Here is a 17,474-nt window from a genome sequence, read left to right on the forward strand (position 1 = left end):
CTTCTTTGAACCTTTAACATTTTTCACCGTGCTTTTCGGGACAACTGAGGGCGCTGTTGCAGTGATGTCGTTTCAGGAAGACACTGTTCCGTTTAGGAGATTTCTGTTCAATTTGTGAAACCAACATTTGCTCGTTGAAAACATTTGTGAGAAGGGGTTGCTCATTGACTTACTGCCATGTACTGACACAACATCAAATCACCAAAGATAAGAAAATTTATGAAAGCAAAATATCCAAAATTCTAGCAACTTTTTGTGCTGAAATAGCTGTAACGTTGAGGTTTCTGCCCGGAATGACATCACAGTTTTGCTCATGAATATGGAAATTTTCATTAGCTTAAGAAACAAAAAGCCATCAAAATTGCCTTCAAAATGGCAAAACGAGAGTTAAACATAATGTACATTTCAAGGAGAGTATTTAAAAAAATACACTGCATGGGCTTCATAATTTTCTTGTGGTACATAAGTATTTTGTGTATCACTGAGGTAGCGGGAGAACATTGGCTTATGGTATACAAGCTGGTTTACCCGATCATAGATCGGGTAGGGCATAGTGTTGGGGATGAAAATGTGGGGAGTTAAATGTAAATGGGGGATATAGTTGGTGAGACATGCAGTTAAAGAATATCAATTTCTGTGGTGTGATCTGAGGCAATTTCTGATCACTAAAACCAATTTGAGCAAAAGATCATCTGTGAAAGTTTTGAGTTTTGAGTAATTGAATCAGCTACATGTATTCTGAACAATAGAATCATTATTGTAGGCTACAATATTTTTATTCGGGGAAGAAAAAGTGTGTGTGGGGGGGGGGGGGGGGAGACCAAACAATGTCCCCCCTCAAAATGTGGGGGTGTGTGTGTGTGTGTGTGGGGGGGGGGGGTTCCCCGTCCCCCGTCGATTTACGCACATGATAATTATGTACCATGGCAACTGTCTGTAAATGTTGCCATTGGTCTGTTAAATTGGCTTTTTGTGAGGCAGTCGCATTTGGAAAACGAAGATCATCTTTTAAACATCATTTTCGAGTTTGGTGTCATTGAATCAGCTATTCTGAGTAATGGAATCATTATACATGTAGTAGCTACAATTTTTATTCGGGGAAGAAAAGTGGGGGGGGGGGGGGACCAAAAAAGTCTCCACCGCTTTAAAATGGGGGGGGGGGGGGTGGAGGGGTTCCCCGTCCCCCACCAATTGACGCCCATGATAATTATGTACCATGGCAACAGTCTGTAAATGTTCCCTTTGGTCTGTTAAATTGGCATTTTGTGAGGCAGTGGCATTTGTGAGAAAACGTACTTGAAAGGCTTGCCGTAGTACACAGGCGAAGGCTGATTAAGAAGGTCATAATTAAGTTTCAGTATATTGGACTCTTCAACAAACGTAAACTTGAACGTCTTACAATTTGCGAGACTGTCTGCGAGGAACTTGTCGAGTCAACTGTTATTCAACTTGGGTCAACCATCTATATAAGAGCAAATTTTACTCGGCCTCCGAGAAATGTTTGCTCCTGAAACGATCTGAGACCGCGGTCTTTCGCGACGCCAAAATCGCTCCACGTCCGTGGAAAAATGTGGAGGGTGTCTTCCGCCGGATCGGACACATTTTCGTTGATTTTTTGTGTGACTGCGTTTAAGATCGCGATGTTTGAAGCAATGCATCGATCCTTTGTTGATCCCAGACCCCGAAATTATAACGCAACACTGTGGCGGGCAGCGAACTCACAACGCTCAGCCTTGGTGGAAGCATGGAGCTGTATCAACACACGATGGAAGCAACAGAGCACTATACACGTCACTCACATGCTTGTGCTTCAAATCATGCAAATAGCGAGCACCGTAGACCCAACCTCGTTTCCAGGGTGTGGAGCAGGCTGCAGTACGCGTTGCCATCGACAGTTTTGTATAGCCCGGATATACTACGCAGTGTAGACTTTCGATTGGTCAGACCGCGCAAGGCATACTTAATGTGTAGTCCTTCTGAGTATTCGTTGCACTCGGCGCAGGGGCGGCAAGCGAAGCATATGAAAGAATAGGGGCACTCGGTGGCCACGCACCATGGAGAAAAAATATTTTACCAAGGTCACCCCATATCACAATTTGGTGAACGCTTTGGCAGTACGGCTGAGTAGAACACGTAAACGAAACCCCTACGTTGACCTCGCTGACCTCGCACCGTCTAGACTCGCAGAAAAGCCAGCACAGGGGGCGGCCAGGCAGTCAACGTGAAAGCGCACACGACGGAAAATTCCTGTGCAAAATGCTGTCACGAAAAATAGACGAAAAGGATCGCCGGTCCGTACGGGAAAATCAGGACGACCCGAAGTGTCCGACCCGGCGGAAGACACCCTCCGTATTTTTCCACGGACGTGGAGCGATTTTGGCGCCGCGGGAGCCCGCGGTCTCGGATCCTTTCATGAGCAAACATCGTCTCGGAGGCCGAGTTAAACTCTCTCTTATATATATAGATGATGAAACAAAATACATGTATATGTACATGTTCATGTATATATTATGGGACACATATACTGGTCATTGGTCAAAGGTGCGTGGGAACATTTGCAATTACCGATTTAACGAGAAACTCCTCGTGAAGATAGGACTGGTACCAAATGCATGTACCCTGCGAAATTATTCCACCTAAAATGGTATCATTAGCAAAAAATGCAGGTGGTTTGAAGAAAGAGTGGCCGCGAGTACATTATTATTTTCACGTGCATTGTGCATAGGTTTTCTCTGGGTTTTCAAAATGAATGGTATCCACATTATGAGCTAAAGTTTCCACAAGGAAGATGCTACGCACCCAACTAAAGATTTTTCAGCAACTTATTGTTTCATACTGAAAAAAAAACCGCACAAAAGCGTATGATCCTATGTACTTTTAAAGATAATCCATCCAAAATTATGTTATCGAAAGGGCCAAAATCCGCATGAAATTTTGTACAATCAGATATACAATGTATTTTTGTCTTGTCTGCTTTGAAACACACCTGTACATTTACATGTACCCTTTTGCACATTGTGTTTCCGCCCTCTGCCGGCAGCAATTATACATGTACATGTATAGGGTTGCAGACCAGTAAATCGGTCCGAAATTGCCTACGCCGGCCAAATCACGATTTGCATGCCCTGAAAATCTTCAGTATATGAGCATGCTGGGGGCCATGAACTTGAGGGTTTGTAAAAAATATGCGTGGAATCCGTGCACAGGACTGTGAGCTTGTAGTTCCGTTCAATTTGGATGAAATTGGGGCCCTTAAAGCGCTCTATTTTGCAATGGAGTGTAGGCATCGTTTTTCAAAATGGCGATGGGCTTTAGGACTATTTTCAGGGGTGATCATCATGGGATGGAAATTTTTCCTAATAGTCATCAGTTGACCCCGAAAAATTGAAAAGAAAATGAAAGATGATGAAATAAGCTTTAATTTGATGTGTGTCTCGAACACCTTGGAGAGTTGTGAATATTTTACCCGAATTTTGAAGTGGGAGCATTTACCATTGGGGTCTATGGAAGTTTATTTACTGGTCTGTAACGTTTAATTTCAAAATGGCGCTTTCCATCATTTGTTGTCAAATGTGTGTGCGCGCCTGTGCTTTACTTTCCACGATAGTGTTTTTTTCAGGGGGCGGGGGGACCTGGGGGGGGGGGGGGGCAGCGTTTCAAAAGGGGTCACCAATGGCGGTTCCGCAACAAATGCGCCCAAAATCTGAATGGGACCGATAGACCGTTGTCCGATCACAGCAATTTCGAGCGAAGAAGGGGGGGGGGAGGTAATTTGGGGTTGGAAGGAGCAAAAACTCAATTAACTCCCGTTGGGGACGCCCTACAGCAAGGCAGCCGCAAACAGAGGGCTTGTTTTCAGGCCAGAGATTTTTTTCTCGCAATTTTTTGATGAAATATGAGTTGTCATCCATCCTTCCTTGTGCCGTTCGTACAAGTGGTTTGGGGGAATTTTTCAAAACCTCGCTACTTTATCGGTCCGAAATTGCCTACGCCGGCCGATTCACGATTTGCATGCCCTGAAAATCTTCAGTATTTGAGCATGCTGTGGGCCATGAACTTGAGGGTTTGTAAAAAAATATGGGTGGAAGCCGTGCACAGGACTGTGAGCTTGTAGTTCCGTTCAATTTGGATGAAATTGGGGCCCTTAAAGCGCTCTATTTTGCAATGGAGTGTAGGCATCATTTTTCAAAATGGCGATGGGCTTCAGGACTATTTTCAGGGGTGATCATCTTCGGATGGAAATTTCTCCTAAAAGTCATCCGTTGACCCCTAAAAAATTGAAAAGAAAATGAAAGCTGATGAAATAAGCTTTAATTTGATGTGTGTCTCGAACACCTTGGAGAGTTGTGAATATTTTACCCGAATTTTTGAAGTGGGAGCATTTACCATTGGGGTCTATGGAAGTTTATTTACTGGTCTGCAACGTTTAATTTCAAAATGGCGCTTTCCATCGTTTGTTGTCAAAATGTGTGTGCGCGCCTGTGCTTTACTTTCCACGACAGTGTTTCCACGACAGCGGTTCCGCAACAAATGCGCCCAAAATCTGAATGGGACCGATAGACCGTTGTCCGATCACAGCAATTTCGAGCGAACAAGGGGGGGGGGGGGGGGGGTAATTTGGGGTTGGAAGGAGCGTAGGCATCGTTTGAATGGCGATGGGCTTCAGGACTAGATTATTTTCAGGGGTGATCATCTTGGGATGGAAATTTCTCCTAAAAGTCATCAGTTGACCCCCGAAAAATTGAAAAGAAAATGAAAGATGATGAAATAAGCTTTAATTTGATGTGTGTCTTGAATACCTTGGAAAGATGTGAGTATTTTCCCCGAATTTCTGAAGTGGGAGCATTTACCATTGGGGCCTATGGAAGTTTATTTACTGGTCTGCAACCATAGAAGAAGCAGTAGCTCGGAGCAATTACAATGTACTGTTTGTGTAATTGGTTGTTGCTATGGCGATACGCTCGAGGAACTCTCGCCATTAGAGTGTTGATTGTTTATTACTTTGACGGTCAGGCATCAGATGGCGCCAGGAAGTTAGCGTACTATATGTTATCTTCCTTGCACTTCTGGCTAAAATGTTTGCCTAATTGTGATTGATCACCACGGCATGCAAAACCATTAATGTTACAAGTGCCCCTTTAATATTCTTAGCAATTACTGAGCAATCATAAAGGGTACGCGCTTGTCAATTGTAAGCACGCTTAGGCGCACCGTGCCATGGGGCTAGTAGAATATGTAGGGCCTATAATTCAACAAAATCACAAAGAGCTTGGAGGGACAATGTTGGGAAGGTTTTTTTTTTTTTTACCCTTTGAGGATAGTTCGTGAATGGATTTGTTTGCTCTTGGGACGTTTCAAATATTCAGGTACGAATAATAGTTTATATAGTCTTACATGGCTTCTTATGGATTGAGTGCGGTTTAAAGAGGTTGTGGAATGCTCGAAGACATTTCTGTCATTTTTCGGGTATATGTAGCCTAAGGTGTGACGAAATAAAAACGACTATTGTGTCTGTCATGAAATGAGTACAAAAGGTACTTTTGCTGGAGAGCTGTTTTTCAGGTCCTGTTTCGACCCGAACGTGCAATTTGTGTAAAAGTCGTCGTTGGGGGCAGCAAACAAAACATAGTAAATCGTGACGTAATAAACAGGACTCGTTTATACTACGCTGCATCAGGAGTTCTGAAAAAAACCCCACCCAAATGGAAAAGGGCTGTCTTTACAAAATATTGGGGGGGGGGGGGGTGGGGGGATACCCCAACCCCTTAACCCCCCTCCCCCGCTGGCTACGCCTGTGCAATGCAATGTAATTTTGTTATGTCCTTGAAACTGCACCTTTGTGTCCCATTCACCCTTTGTTTTACATTTTCAAGGGTATTTTGGTGCCTTTTGGGGTTTTTATGCTAATGCGAATTCACATATCAATGAGCAAAAGTGTGATGTCATTTCAGGCAGAAACTTCATAGTTCTTTCAGCACCAAAAGTTGCCAGAATGTTGGATAGTAATTGCTGTCGTCAATGTTCTATTCTGTTGTGATCCTTTGTTGTGTCAGTACATGGCATTACAACCAATGGATAAACTTATCTCACATATGTTTTCAATGAGCACTTTTTAGGGTTCACAATTTGAATAGAAACCCCGTAAACTGAACAGTTTCTGCCTGAATTAAATGACCTCACAGCAACAGCCCCTCAGTTGTCCGGAAAAGCATCAACCATTTATAAAAACATATATAGAAGTGCACTTTTCAACTATTAACAAAAACAAAAAGGGATGTCAAAATACAACACGTAGTTGTTATACATTTTTAACAGGAGTTTAAAGTTGCACAAATTATGTTCCTCAGAAAAAAATCGTTTCATGGATGGACCATTTATAACGCAATTGTGGCGGTATAAACATGCGTGAATCCAAAGTTGGTGAAGTGAATTCACACGTTGTTACCATTCTAAATTTCACTTTTGCAATCTTTAATTGTTTAGATTGAAGTAAATATTTGTTTTACTGCTTTTATAAACGAGATTTTTCTGTTGCTTGAACCGAATTAATGGCGTAGATATAGCGCCCCCATTTCTTGCACTTTTAACTTGTTGGTAGACTCGAGTGGGGCGCTATTTTTATTTCATGCTTCGTTTTCAAAATAGTGCCCACAAGAGAGATTGTTGCACCACCTAAAGCAGTCAATCGTACGCGCACTATACAGTTACTTGCGATTTACGTAGTATAAGGTTTGCGGTCAGCCGTAGCTAAGGCCAAGTTCGGGCAAGGACCATTAGTCGACTAGTGGTTGATTTGTGACGCACCTTACGCCTGCACACTGATAGCGACGTGCGAACGTCTCTCGTCAAATGCTTGTCAAAATGTCATCGCAAAACTTCTGGATCCTGGCTCTCTGCTAGCGTTATGAATGCGCACGGCTATTGGTTACCAGCGAAGCAACCAACCCCAGTAGGCTGGTTCCAAATAGTCGACTAGCGCAACCACCGTCGACTAGACAGAGTTTGGGCAAACGTTAGTTATAACCATTGGTCAACTATAGTCCTTGCGCGAACTTGGCCTAAGTCGCCCTTTAAGATCTACGAGTGAATTCAATACTCTTCCTAACCAAATCGGAACATACTTATAGCCAAACACGAGGACGGCGTTATCATGTCAAGACTTCCTCGTCGTTATCTTGTCACGAACGCGAATATGATATTTTCATCGGCTCAAGCCAAATGAATTATTGCACCGAACAACCAATCTTGTCACTGGTCTCAGAGGGGCCATGCTACGGGTTCTCATTACGCCTCGGACTCACTCCTTCACTGTCACTTGTGAATGGGCCTTATTCGCGAGTCGGCCATATTGAATTGAAAGTGAGGTGTAACCTTAATTTTTTTGAACTTGCGAAAAGAAATGAAACCAAGTTAATTTCTAATTAATTCCAGCCTGCTCCAATGAACAATTTAAAATAAGTTATTAAACATTCCCAGATTTAACAAAAACAATGACAGTTAATAAGGCTGCGATTGTGCCTGCATAAATAGTCTGGCGCCATCCGTTCCAACACTTAACTATTAATGAAATACATTCAGGGAACGCGACAAAAAAATGTGCAACTCGTGAACAAGGCCCAATAGAATTGCTTAATTCTCACCATGGCCAAAAAGTTTGTTATGGGATTCCGCTTTCGCTCGTACCCCCGCCCTGCAAACAGGACGCTGGGATACGCTGATGAGCTTCACAGAATCTTGTGAAGGAAGTGGCCTATGACCTATGTATAAAGCATCTGGCTGCAGCTGTTCAAGACCGCAGTTAGACAATGTGCGCAAATGCTATCCGAAAACTTCCCATAGAAATGCACACGTTCTATACCGGATGTGATTTCTGTTTCATTTCGTTCAAAGGGCGCTTTGTAACCCTATTGGGCTGTTTCAGGACGCAACGTCTCTTTGACACGCATTCTTTTTTTGCACGGTATGAAACAGCTGAATCTGATGCCGGGGCACGTTTCTTCAAGAAATACAATTTAGATCATGGGAAATTCACCAACTTCACACAGAACAGACGATAAGCTAAAGATAAAGCATTCATTCATCCTGCCATGTTTATATTTCTCATCAACTCAATCTCATAAACTTGAAATGCACATAAATAAATAAACTATTTCTGGAAAGGTTTTATTAATGATTAGTCACTGGTTATCAGTCTACAAAAGGAATGATTAAATCCACCTGGTATTTTTCCACATCATCCTGACAAGACGAACAATTGCGAAATTGTGGATGACAATTTGATAACAATCAGCAATTTCCCACACAAAGACGATTCATCGATGTAGCCATATTATAGTGTACTGAAATTATGATCAAATTAGTTATGTTGTAAAAGGGAAGGAAACACAGACGTACGGTGGCCTCGAAGGAACAGGTGACAGTATAATTTTTTTGTTGGTGTATAATAACAATGACAATGGTTTGGCGCGGTCAACACAAAGAAAAAAAGTGCTTGAAAGGTCCCATGACATGAATTTTACTTGGAAACATATCTTGTGCAACTTTCTATTCCGAAATGTTACCGTAATGTCATTTCAGGAAGACACTGGTTGAGTTTAGGGGTTTTCTGTTCAAAATGTGAATCCTAAATTTTCAAATTGAAAACATTTGTGAGAAAACTTTGGTCATACGCCTGTTGTCATGTACTGGAACAACGAATCACCAAAAAAAGAGAGAAGATTTATGATTCAAAAATTCAGGCATATTTTGGTGCTAAAACAGCTGTAACATTGAGGTTTCTGCCTGAATAGACATCACACTTTTTCTCATGAATATGCAAATTCTCATTAGCAAAAAAACCCAGAAGACACCAAAATGCCCTTAAAAATGGCAAAATGAAAAGTTAAAATAAGGATAAATGGGACGAAAAGGTGCATTTACAAGGACTGCATTAAAAAATACACAACATTGACCCCCTTAAAATGATTTCTCCTGTTCAACAAAACTTTACTTCAACAATGTCAGCTGTCCCGGGATTATACAGCTTGATGCAGCCATTTCAGGCGCAAAGGTTGTGACAAAGTGTCTTGCTCAAGGCCACCTTTCACCCCCTTTAAATTTGAAACCAAAAAATAATTGTGTTTTAGACGTTGTGACTTGATCGATTATGCATTCAGACGAGGGCCTGTCTTTGCTGCGTCATGTTTTATTTTGAATGTGACGGTAAGCTGACCTATGATCTATTGTGAGACTCTACGATTGTCTTATCAGGGAACCAGACTACCTACGAGTTGGGAATGAAACTGAATACAAAAAGGTGAATTCTAGTTACCCCGGGCCGATACAGTGCCCCTTGGACTCCCTCCAGTTTTGTGATAGCATAATTACAACAATCAATTCTACAAATCGGGCTGAGTTTCCCTGCATGTATCACAAAAACAATTCAAACTGATTGGAATGAAATGTCTTGGGCCGGCTGACTAAAATTAAGCAAAATACTTCATGTGCCCCGCAACGGCATATACATGTAATGAGAAACGTGCTTTATGCTTGCTTCCGCCCAACCAACCTCGCCATGCTCACATAGTGAATGATAGCGTTTTATTAAAAGTAAATGCGATTCGCAGACCTGGCGTCTCCGTCTTGTTCAAGTATGCATCGAGCTCAGTCACTGTCCCCGTTTTGTTGGAGTAAGGAGCTCCGTTAGCTAGTAGTTTCCTCTTTTTCGGAAAGTTGACGGGTCGGCGGTAAGCTAATACTATATGCCCGTTTTGTTCGAGTTCGAGTATATGGAGCTCGTCTTAGCTATAAACACTGTTCCTGTTTTCTCGGAGTATGGAGCTCGGTTAGCTAAAACTGTCCCCGTTTTGTTGGAGTATCATTGAGCTCTTTTCTTTAGCTAGCACCGTCCTCGTTTTGTAGAGTATGGAGCTCGGTTAGCAACTGTTCTCGTTTGTTGGAGATATGAGCTCGGTAAGCTAACACTATATGCCCGTTTTGTTCGAGTTCGAGTATGGAGCGCGGTCAGCAGAAACTGTCCCCGTTTTGTGGAATAATGGAGCTCGGTTATGTAGGTAACAATGTCCTTGTTCTGTGGAGTATGGAGCTCGGTTAGCTACTGTCCCCGTTTTGTTGGAGTGTAGCCTGGCTATTTAGCCTACACTGTCCTCGTTTTGTGAAGTATTGAGCTCGGTTACCTACCACTGTCCCCGTTTAGTTGGAGTATGGAACTCGGCCAACACTATCCCCATTTTTGTGTGTGGAGTGTGGAGATCGGTTAGCTAACTGTCCCCGCTTTGATGGAGTACTACCCTCGGTTATATACCCAACACTATCAACATTTTGTTGGAGTATTGAGCTCCCGAGCTCGATTAGCTAACACCGTCCCCGTTTTGTTAATGTCGGAATATGGAGTTAGGTAAGCTAACACCACGCCCGTTCGTTGGAGTATTGAGGTCGGCTAGCTAACAGTGTCCTCGTTTTCTTGGAGCTCGGTTAGCTAACACTGTTTTATTGGAGTATTAAGTATTGGTGCTTCAGGGCGTATCTCTTATTGTTTGAAGTGAAAATATCAATGCGCCGCACATTTTAATTATTTTACAGTGTGCTTAATGTTCAAATATATTGCATTGAGTGCCAGCAGTTAATCGACCAAAGAGGCAGATGTCTGTACCTTTCATAAGCAAGTGCCCGGTGGCAATAATATTAAGATTGGTGAAGTAGGCTACAGCCAAATTCTTTGAGCTCCTTTTAAAAATCCCTTGATTTGAAGGAGCAAGTTTGCATGGTTGACTTTTAGACAAACATCGATGTATACGTCACACAGTAGTGTATGAACAAGTGATGACGTGTACACATAATTTATTTTACGAAACTCTAGGGTAACAACGGTCACGAACACCCCTTTGCTCCCTTTAATTCCCTCGTAAATGTGTTACGGACACTAGTGTTTGCCAACGGTGCTATTCAGCGCCTCCAAAATGCAGATATCATCCTTCATTCCTCGGTGTCCCTTGTCATCGCTAATTCACCAGCCCCGCTCTCGGTCCCTTGATCGCGATGCCATGGAAACAATCAGAGAGATAATCCAATTTCTCGTGGCGAGTCACGTGTACAGTGCGCGCATGCGTCAGGATTCCCGCCGCCTGCGCGTTGCTGGCATAAAACCGGAGTCGGCTGTTACAGTTCAACAGCTTCGCCCGACAGAAACATGTTTCAGCTTTCGACTCGGCAAAATGTGAGTAGAATTGTGTATTCATAGGTTAGATTATGGTTCGGATTTTTGGGTTTAAAAAAAAATACAATTAGGGCATGATGTATTATTGCTAGTTTTGAGAGGTTGTCTTCGAATGAAATTCTTGCAGAGACTTAACCTCTGTGAATTGTTCCTTGATTTGGTAGCAAAAGATTTGTTTGTTCATTTTCTTCATCCAAATTAAAAAAAAACACCACACACGGAAGAAATATACCAATCTGGGCACGCTCTCACTTGTATCGCAGAGGTCCCCTTCAGTGGCGAAACTTTGTATGCTAGCTATTGCTAAAATAACGCGTCATTGACCTAATTTTTTGGCTCTGCTAACCACAGGATTCCGTGCTTATACGATCACCATTTTGCAGTGTTGTAGTCGAGTACTTTTCTCCGAGTACCAAGTACAGCCGAGTACTTAGCTTGCTGAGTACGAGTACGACTACTTCCAAGTACATCAAGTACAGGTCTCCGAGTACGAGTACTTGTACTTCCGAGTACTAGTACGAGTACGAGTACTTCCGAGTACGAGCACGAGTACAAGTACTTGCATTCCTAAGCACGAGTAGCCTACGAGTACGAATACTTCTATTTCCGAATACGGCCATTCGGCATATGGCTCATTGTGCGTAATTGGCCCAGGCCCAGCCAGACCGACATACAAACCTACTCACGGCTAGCTGTTAAATGTGTTTGTCCAGACATGTACAGAGGACAATCAGGAAACTTCGATTTCTCCGCAAGCCAATCAACCTCTTCAAACTGAAAGTATCGATAAAAAAGGCCTGGTAAGTCAAGCTATACCATTCCCCCCCCACCCCGAGTACTGTTATTCGATGATCGAGTACAATTTCGACATGTCGAGTACAAGTACTTGCTGCCCGAGTACGAGTACCGCCATTTCGAGTACGAGTACTTTGACATTCGAGTACGAGTACTCTAAAAAAAAGTACTCGAGTTCTACTCGAGTACTTTTTTTTTTTTTTTTTTTTTTTTTTAGAGTACTCGTACTCGAATGTCAAGGTACCGAGTACGTGTACTACAACACTGCCATTATGTGCTAACCGCACTAGCCAAAAAAGTCATGTGCTTACCCCGTAAGCACAGAATCCTTAGTTACCAGATGTACACATGCGCAGACGCCAAAATTCCTCGCTTAGCCGTGAAATACGCCTACCGTAAGCACGGAATTTTCTGCTACAGTGAGCAGGGATTTTTCGCTAACGGTAAGCAAAGCCAAGAAATTTGGCCCTGGACAGCAGCTTCGCACAATGCTTTTCGCCATTGAAGAGGGCCTAGTGAGTGTACAGTGATCACTTGCCCGAATGCGTCTAGCTGAGTTGGAACCACAAAAAAGACGACAAAAATCACTATGATTTTGAATTATTTTGACTTTTGAGAAAACAAATTTCAATGCCAAGAGCTTTTATTGTATACCTCGTCCGCGGCCTTATCCTCGTGAGCCGAGGATTCAGTCTTTCAAACACATCGGAACCAAGGAAATTTAAAAATGCCTCATCCCGTGAATATTGTGTTTTCCATTTCAGACGTGACGTTAATATTAATTTAATAAACACTGTTTTTGTCTAATTTCGTTGAACTTATTTTCGTGTCGTGTTAACCAATTCTCCCCTATTTTTCATAACTGAATCAATATGGCTTTTGTACAGTTGATAATTGTTCAAACAAGGTGCCGGCGCTGGAAAAGTGTTTTTTGTTTGGTATTCTGATTTAGCTCTATTGAAGTTCGTTCCGGCTCTACGCTCCGCTTTCTTACTTAATTCCAATTTTCATTATTTCGCCTTTACCTCCAAGTTGGCCCTATATTTTCCTTGCAGGAGTTTATTCAATTAATCACTATTTTATTATCTCACAGAATGACAAATATCTCAGAAGAGTGGAACTGAGGACCAGGTTGACCTCTTCCTATCTCCAGATCTTACTCTTTCATTTCGTCTCGAAGACGATAACATTATATTGTTTCCCACTTTTTCGTTGATAGCCCCACTTGCCTTTCAGACGAGCGACATCTATTTTAAGTTAATTCGACTCGTTAAAAGGTTCATTTATTACATTAACTCCTCTCCAGGACGGCAACAGAAGTGCGTCATTTTACAGATAGCTCGGTACCTATCAGCGACAATAACATAGAAGCTTCGAGGCGCATGCAGTTGGGTATTATCACAAAATGTCATCAATCAAAGAAAAGTTGAGCTATCATGTAAACGTTGGCTTTCAAAAATTGTAATCAATCAAAGAAAGTCAAACAGCAAAAAAGGAATGTCGAGGCTGCGAAAGTAACAAAGAATGTTACTTTACCATTATTGTCGAGAGAGGGCGCTGTAACGACGATATAATGGGGCACAAAAAGACGCGAATCGAAGGTTATTGACGTTTACATGTTGCTTCAGTTAAACATTTACATTTTAAAAATCTGTTTTTTAAATCTGTTTTTAAAGTTTTCAATTTGAAAATTAATTTCTTTCAATGAACTTGATATTTCAACTAACCAGAAAATGGCGCCGTTTAAAATAGCGCCCCCATTCCCTCAGAAATTGGAATTATAGTATTGTGTGGAAACAATGTGAAATGAAAATCACGATTTTAGTCAACATTAATCCAAAACATTGGATAGTTTTTACCCCAATCGGTAAGGCTGCTATGGAATTGGGATTGCGTATAGTTAATTTCGATTTGCTGTGAAAACACCAACAAATGAAAAAAAGAAAAGAAAAAACAAGTCAGATGTGTTTACAAACACAAATGCCCCGCAACCGTGACTGTTTCCATGACATAACACCACTCTAACATCAACTTACATGTACCTTGGTCACATGGAACGTTCATTGACAGCATTAGTGTCTTCTGTAGGTTTCATATGAATTAATCCGTAATCCCTATGATCTAAGAATAAATACAAGATTTCTATTGTTTTAGCCACTGTGACCTTGACCCTTGACCTTTCGACCCCCAATGCGACAGGCTTCTCTGGATTGCCAAGGACAATCCACAAACATAATTTGAAGTCATATGTAAAGTGTATCTCAAGTTATCGAGCTGATAAAATTTCCTTTGTTTTTGCCACTGTGACCTTGACCCTTGACCTTTTTGCCCCAAATGCAAAAGGCTTCTTAGGATTGCCAAGGACAATCCACAAACCAAATTTGAAGTTCATATGTAAAGTATTTCTCAAGTTATCGCGCTAAAAAATTTCTATTGTTTCAGCCACTGTGACCTTGACCCTTGACCTTTCGGCCCCAAATGCAATAGGCTTCTTAGGATTACCAAGAACAATTCACAAACTAAATTTGAAGTTCATATGTAAAGTATTTCTCAAGTTATCGCGCTGATAAAATTTCCCTTGTTTTTGCCACTGTGACCTTGACCCTTGACCTTTTGGCCCCAAATGCGAAAGGCTTCTTAGAATTGCCAAGGACAATCCACAAACCAAATTTGAAGTTCATATGTTAAGTATTTCTCAAGTTATCGCGCTGACAAGATTTTTCCGGACACACACACCCACCCACACACACACCCACCCACGGAAGGACAAGGCGGAAACAGTATGCCCCTTCGGCTTCGCCGCGGGGCATAAAAAAGAAAAGAAGACGAGACAAAACACCCAAAGATACAAAAAGAAGACAAAAACAACAAAAACAAAAACAAAATAACCCCACCCAAAACATCACGACCCCGTGTGTATATAAAGACTATAGGCCGGCATTAAAGGCCATTATTAAGATTCGAATTTCATTTTACACTTCCCGAGAGATTTATTTGATTGACTACAATTCTGGGATTCTTGACTAAAACCCGGCATGGAGTAAAGAACATGTAACTGGTTAATTAAATTTGCTCTTAAATTTGCTTTGTATCGTAATTAAATTTGCTCTGAAATTTCAGAATTGCCGGGCAATACCCGATAATGCGTGTGGTGCACTGTGTACGAAGTGTTACATATTAAACCATATCGAGTCTTTCTGATCAGCGGCAGTGCCGTTTGCGATTATCGTGAGTTATCTGTGATCGAACTTCCGATGCGTTGAAAAATTTCAATAGAAAAGATCATTGCTAACAAATTCTCAAGTTTTGTATTCTTTATGTTTTTCTGTCACCAGATTTCGGGATGGAATCAACAAAATTCATAGCAAATTTCGTTGTGATTGGATCTGATTGCAGAGTTCAGATCGAATATTAACTCCGGAAACTGCGAATTCTTACAATAAAAAATTATAGAAAAGAAGGACATTCGTGAGGCCGCCTTCTTTTAAAAATGTCATTTTGTGAGAGATTTTAAGGATTGAAGATCGATCGGTGTAATACAACTTTACAATGTGAGCCACGATACTCCCGACTGTACAGAAAATTATGTTCACACAAACTTGGATTTCAACAACTTCTACAGGATCCTTCAAAAGAGTCAATTGGAAAATAAGTGAACAGATTCAGCTTTGAACTTTGTATGACCTTCGATTTTCCAGTGGAATGAACATCGAGAGACAAAAAATCATGCGCGTAATTTGACAATAACTCAACATGGAGGAAACAAATATGGTTCCATACCCTGACCTTATAAAAAATGACACCTTTCAGGTGCCCCAAGCTACTCCAAGCCAAGTACTGATCGGTTTGGAACTCCTAATCGGCGCTATTGGGCTGATCGGAAACACTTTAGTCGTGCTGACGATTTACCGGAGTAAAAACCTCCACTACCTGACCAACTACCTGATTCTTAACCTCGCCATCGCGGACGCCCTGCTCTGTCTCTGCAGCCTACTCAACCCCTGGTTGCTCTGGGGGAAGTTTGCCTCGGATGTGTTGCCCTACTGTTTCACCACAGCCACCATCGATAGCTACTTGGAGGTCCAGATATACTCCATCTTCCAGCGGGGTCTGGCGAACAGTTCCCCCATGTGTTTGCTCCTAGTGACGGTCGAGAGGTTCGTGGGCATCGTCCACCCCTTGGGTCACCCCGACTTCTTCCAGCCGAGGAAGCTCACAACTCTCCTCTTCCTTACTTGGATCATTCCGTTCCTCTTAGAACTCCCAACAGGCCTCTGGTTCATCATCAAGTACATCAACAACAACTGCTGGGCGTCTAACGCCGAGCAGGAACCTTTGATCGTCCTGTTTCCCATTCTGAGCTCCACCCTGTCCGTTCTGGTACCCATCATCGCCATGATTGCAATGTACAGCAACATCATGCGCAACCTGAAACGCAACGCCCGTAGTCTCGAACACCAGGGGATCAACGGCCCACCGCAGGAGCTTCATCGCGCCCACCAACGCGTCGTGAACACACTCATCCTCGTGACGATCGCATTCATCCTCTTGGTATTCCCCAGTCGTGTCATCTTCATCACCACTGTCGCCAACTTGGTCAACACCGAGCCCCAGCCGGTCGTCGAGCAGCAAATCGTCATCATTCTCGGCGCCTTGAATTCCAGCATCAATCCTTTCTTTTACGGATTCAAGTACGATAAGTTCCGCAAGGCGCTTATCGCGATGATCTGTTGTAAGCGGCGCGGAAACAACGTCGTGCCGCTGAGAATTGAAGTGACCACAGTAAACGGAACCGGAACACATACCATGGAGACGGTATAAACAGCAGAGGAAGCATGGACAATCTCCAATCGCGATTCAAACTTTACCAAGGATTGACAAATACATCAGTCAACCTTATATGGTGACTCTCAAAAAATGAAACCCTGAAACTTTTGCCTTTGTTCAAAAACTTGATCGGTGAATTGTTTTTTTTTATATCAGATTAAAGCTGGAGCGTTTTCTTTCAAATTCTAAAAAAATCATGAAAAAAGCACACTGGGTTGCTGAGAAAATATCGATTATGTAAAAGAAGTGATTTTTCATCTTTTCAGAAGGTGCTTCAAACAGTGAAACATGTTACTGTGTGCCCACTGTTCAATTGTCTTTTATTTGTGAAATGTCTTAAATATTTTCACATATTTATGATTTTGAAAAGGTTTCAAATAGAACTTAACGGGATAAGATACCTGTTCATGTGAAAAGGGGTATTTTCTTCAAATTCATTTGTACTCTTGTCATATTATGTTGTTTGTTAGGATTAGGACACAATGCGCCATAAATATAGATGCGGAAATTCATGCATAGGTAGAGTGTAAATCCCTTAACTGTGGTATTGCAATTGTAATGGACCAAAATGGAGTTGTGTTACATAATTAGCGTTTTTCTCAGCTACCCAATGTGCTGTTGTCATGATTTGTCCCGT

At 42.0% G+C, this 17,474-nt stretch overlaps 1 protein-coding gene across 1 annotated transcript; it reads left to right on the forward strand.

Annotated features, from left to right (window-relative positions):
• Positions 1–15,763: 15,763 nt before the first annotated feature.
• On the forward strand, positions 15,764–16,831 carry LOC119718920 (somatostatin receptor type 5-like). The gene has a single exon (XM_038188358.1). The coding sequence runs from the start codon at positions 15,764–15,766 to the stop codon at positions 16,829–16,831; it is 1,068 nt and encodes a 355-aa protein (XP_038044286.1).
• The last annotated feature ends 643 nt before the right edge of the window (positions 16,832–17,474 follow it).

The sequence above is a fragment of the Patiria miniata genome, unplaced genomic scaffold, assembly GCF_015706575.1.
Source record: "Patiria miniata isolate m_02_andy unplaced genomic scaffold, ASM1570657v1 HiC_scaffold_13, whole genome shotgun sequence".
NCBI classification, from domain to species: domain Eukaryota; kingdom Metazoa; phylum Echinodermata; class Asteroidea; order Valvatida; family Asterinidae; genus Patiria; species Patiria miniata.

Bases quoted from the DNA above. Each gene is read 5' to 3' on its own strand.
- LOC119718920 (XM_038188358.1), top strand. From the start codon at position 15,764: ATGGAGGAAACAAATATGGTTCCATACCCTGACCTTATAAAAAATGAC.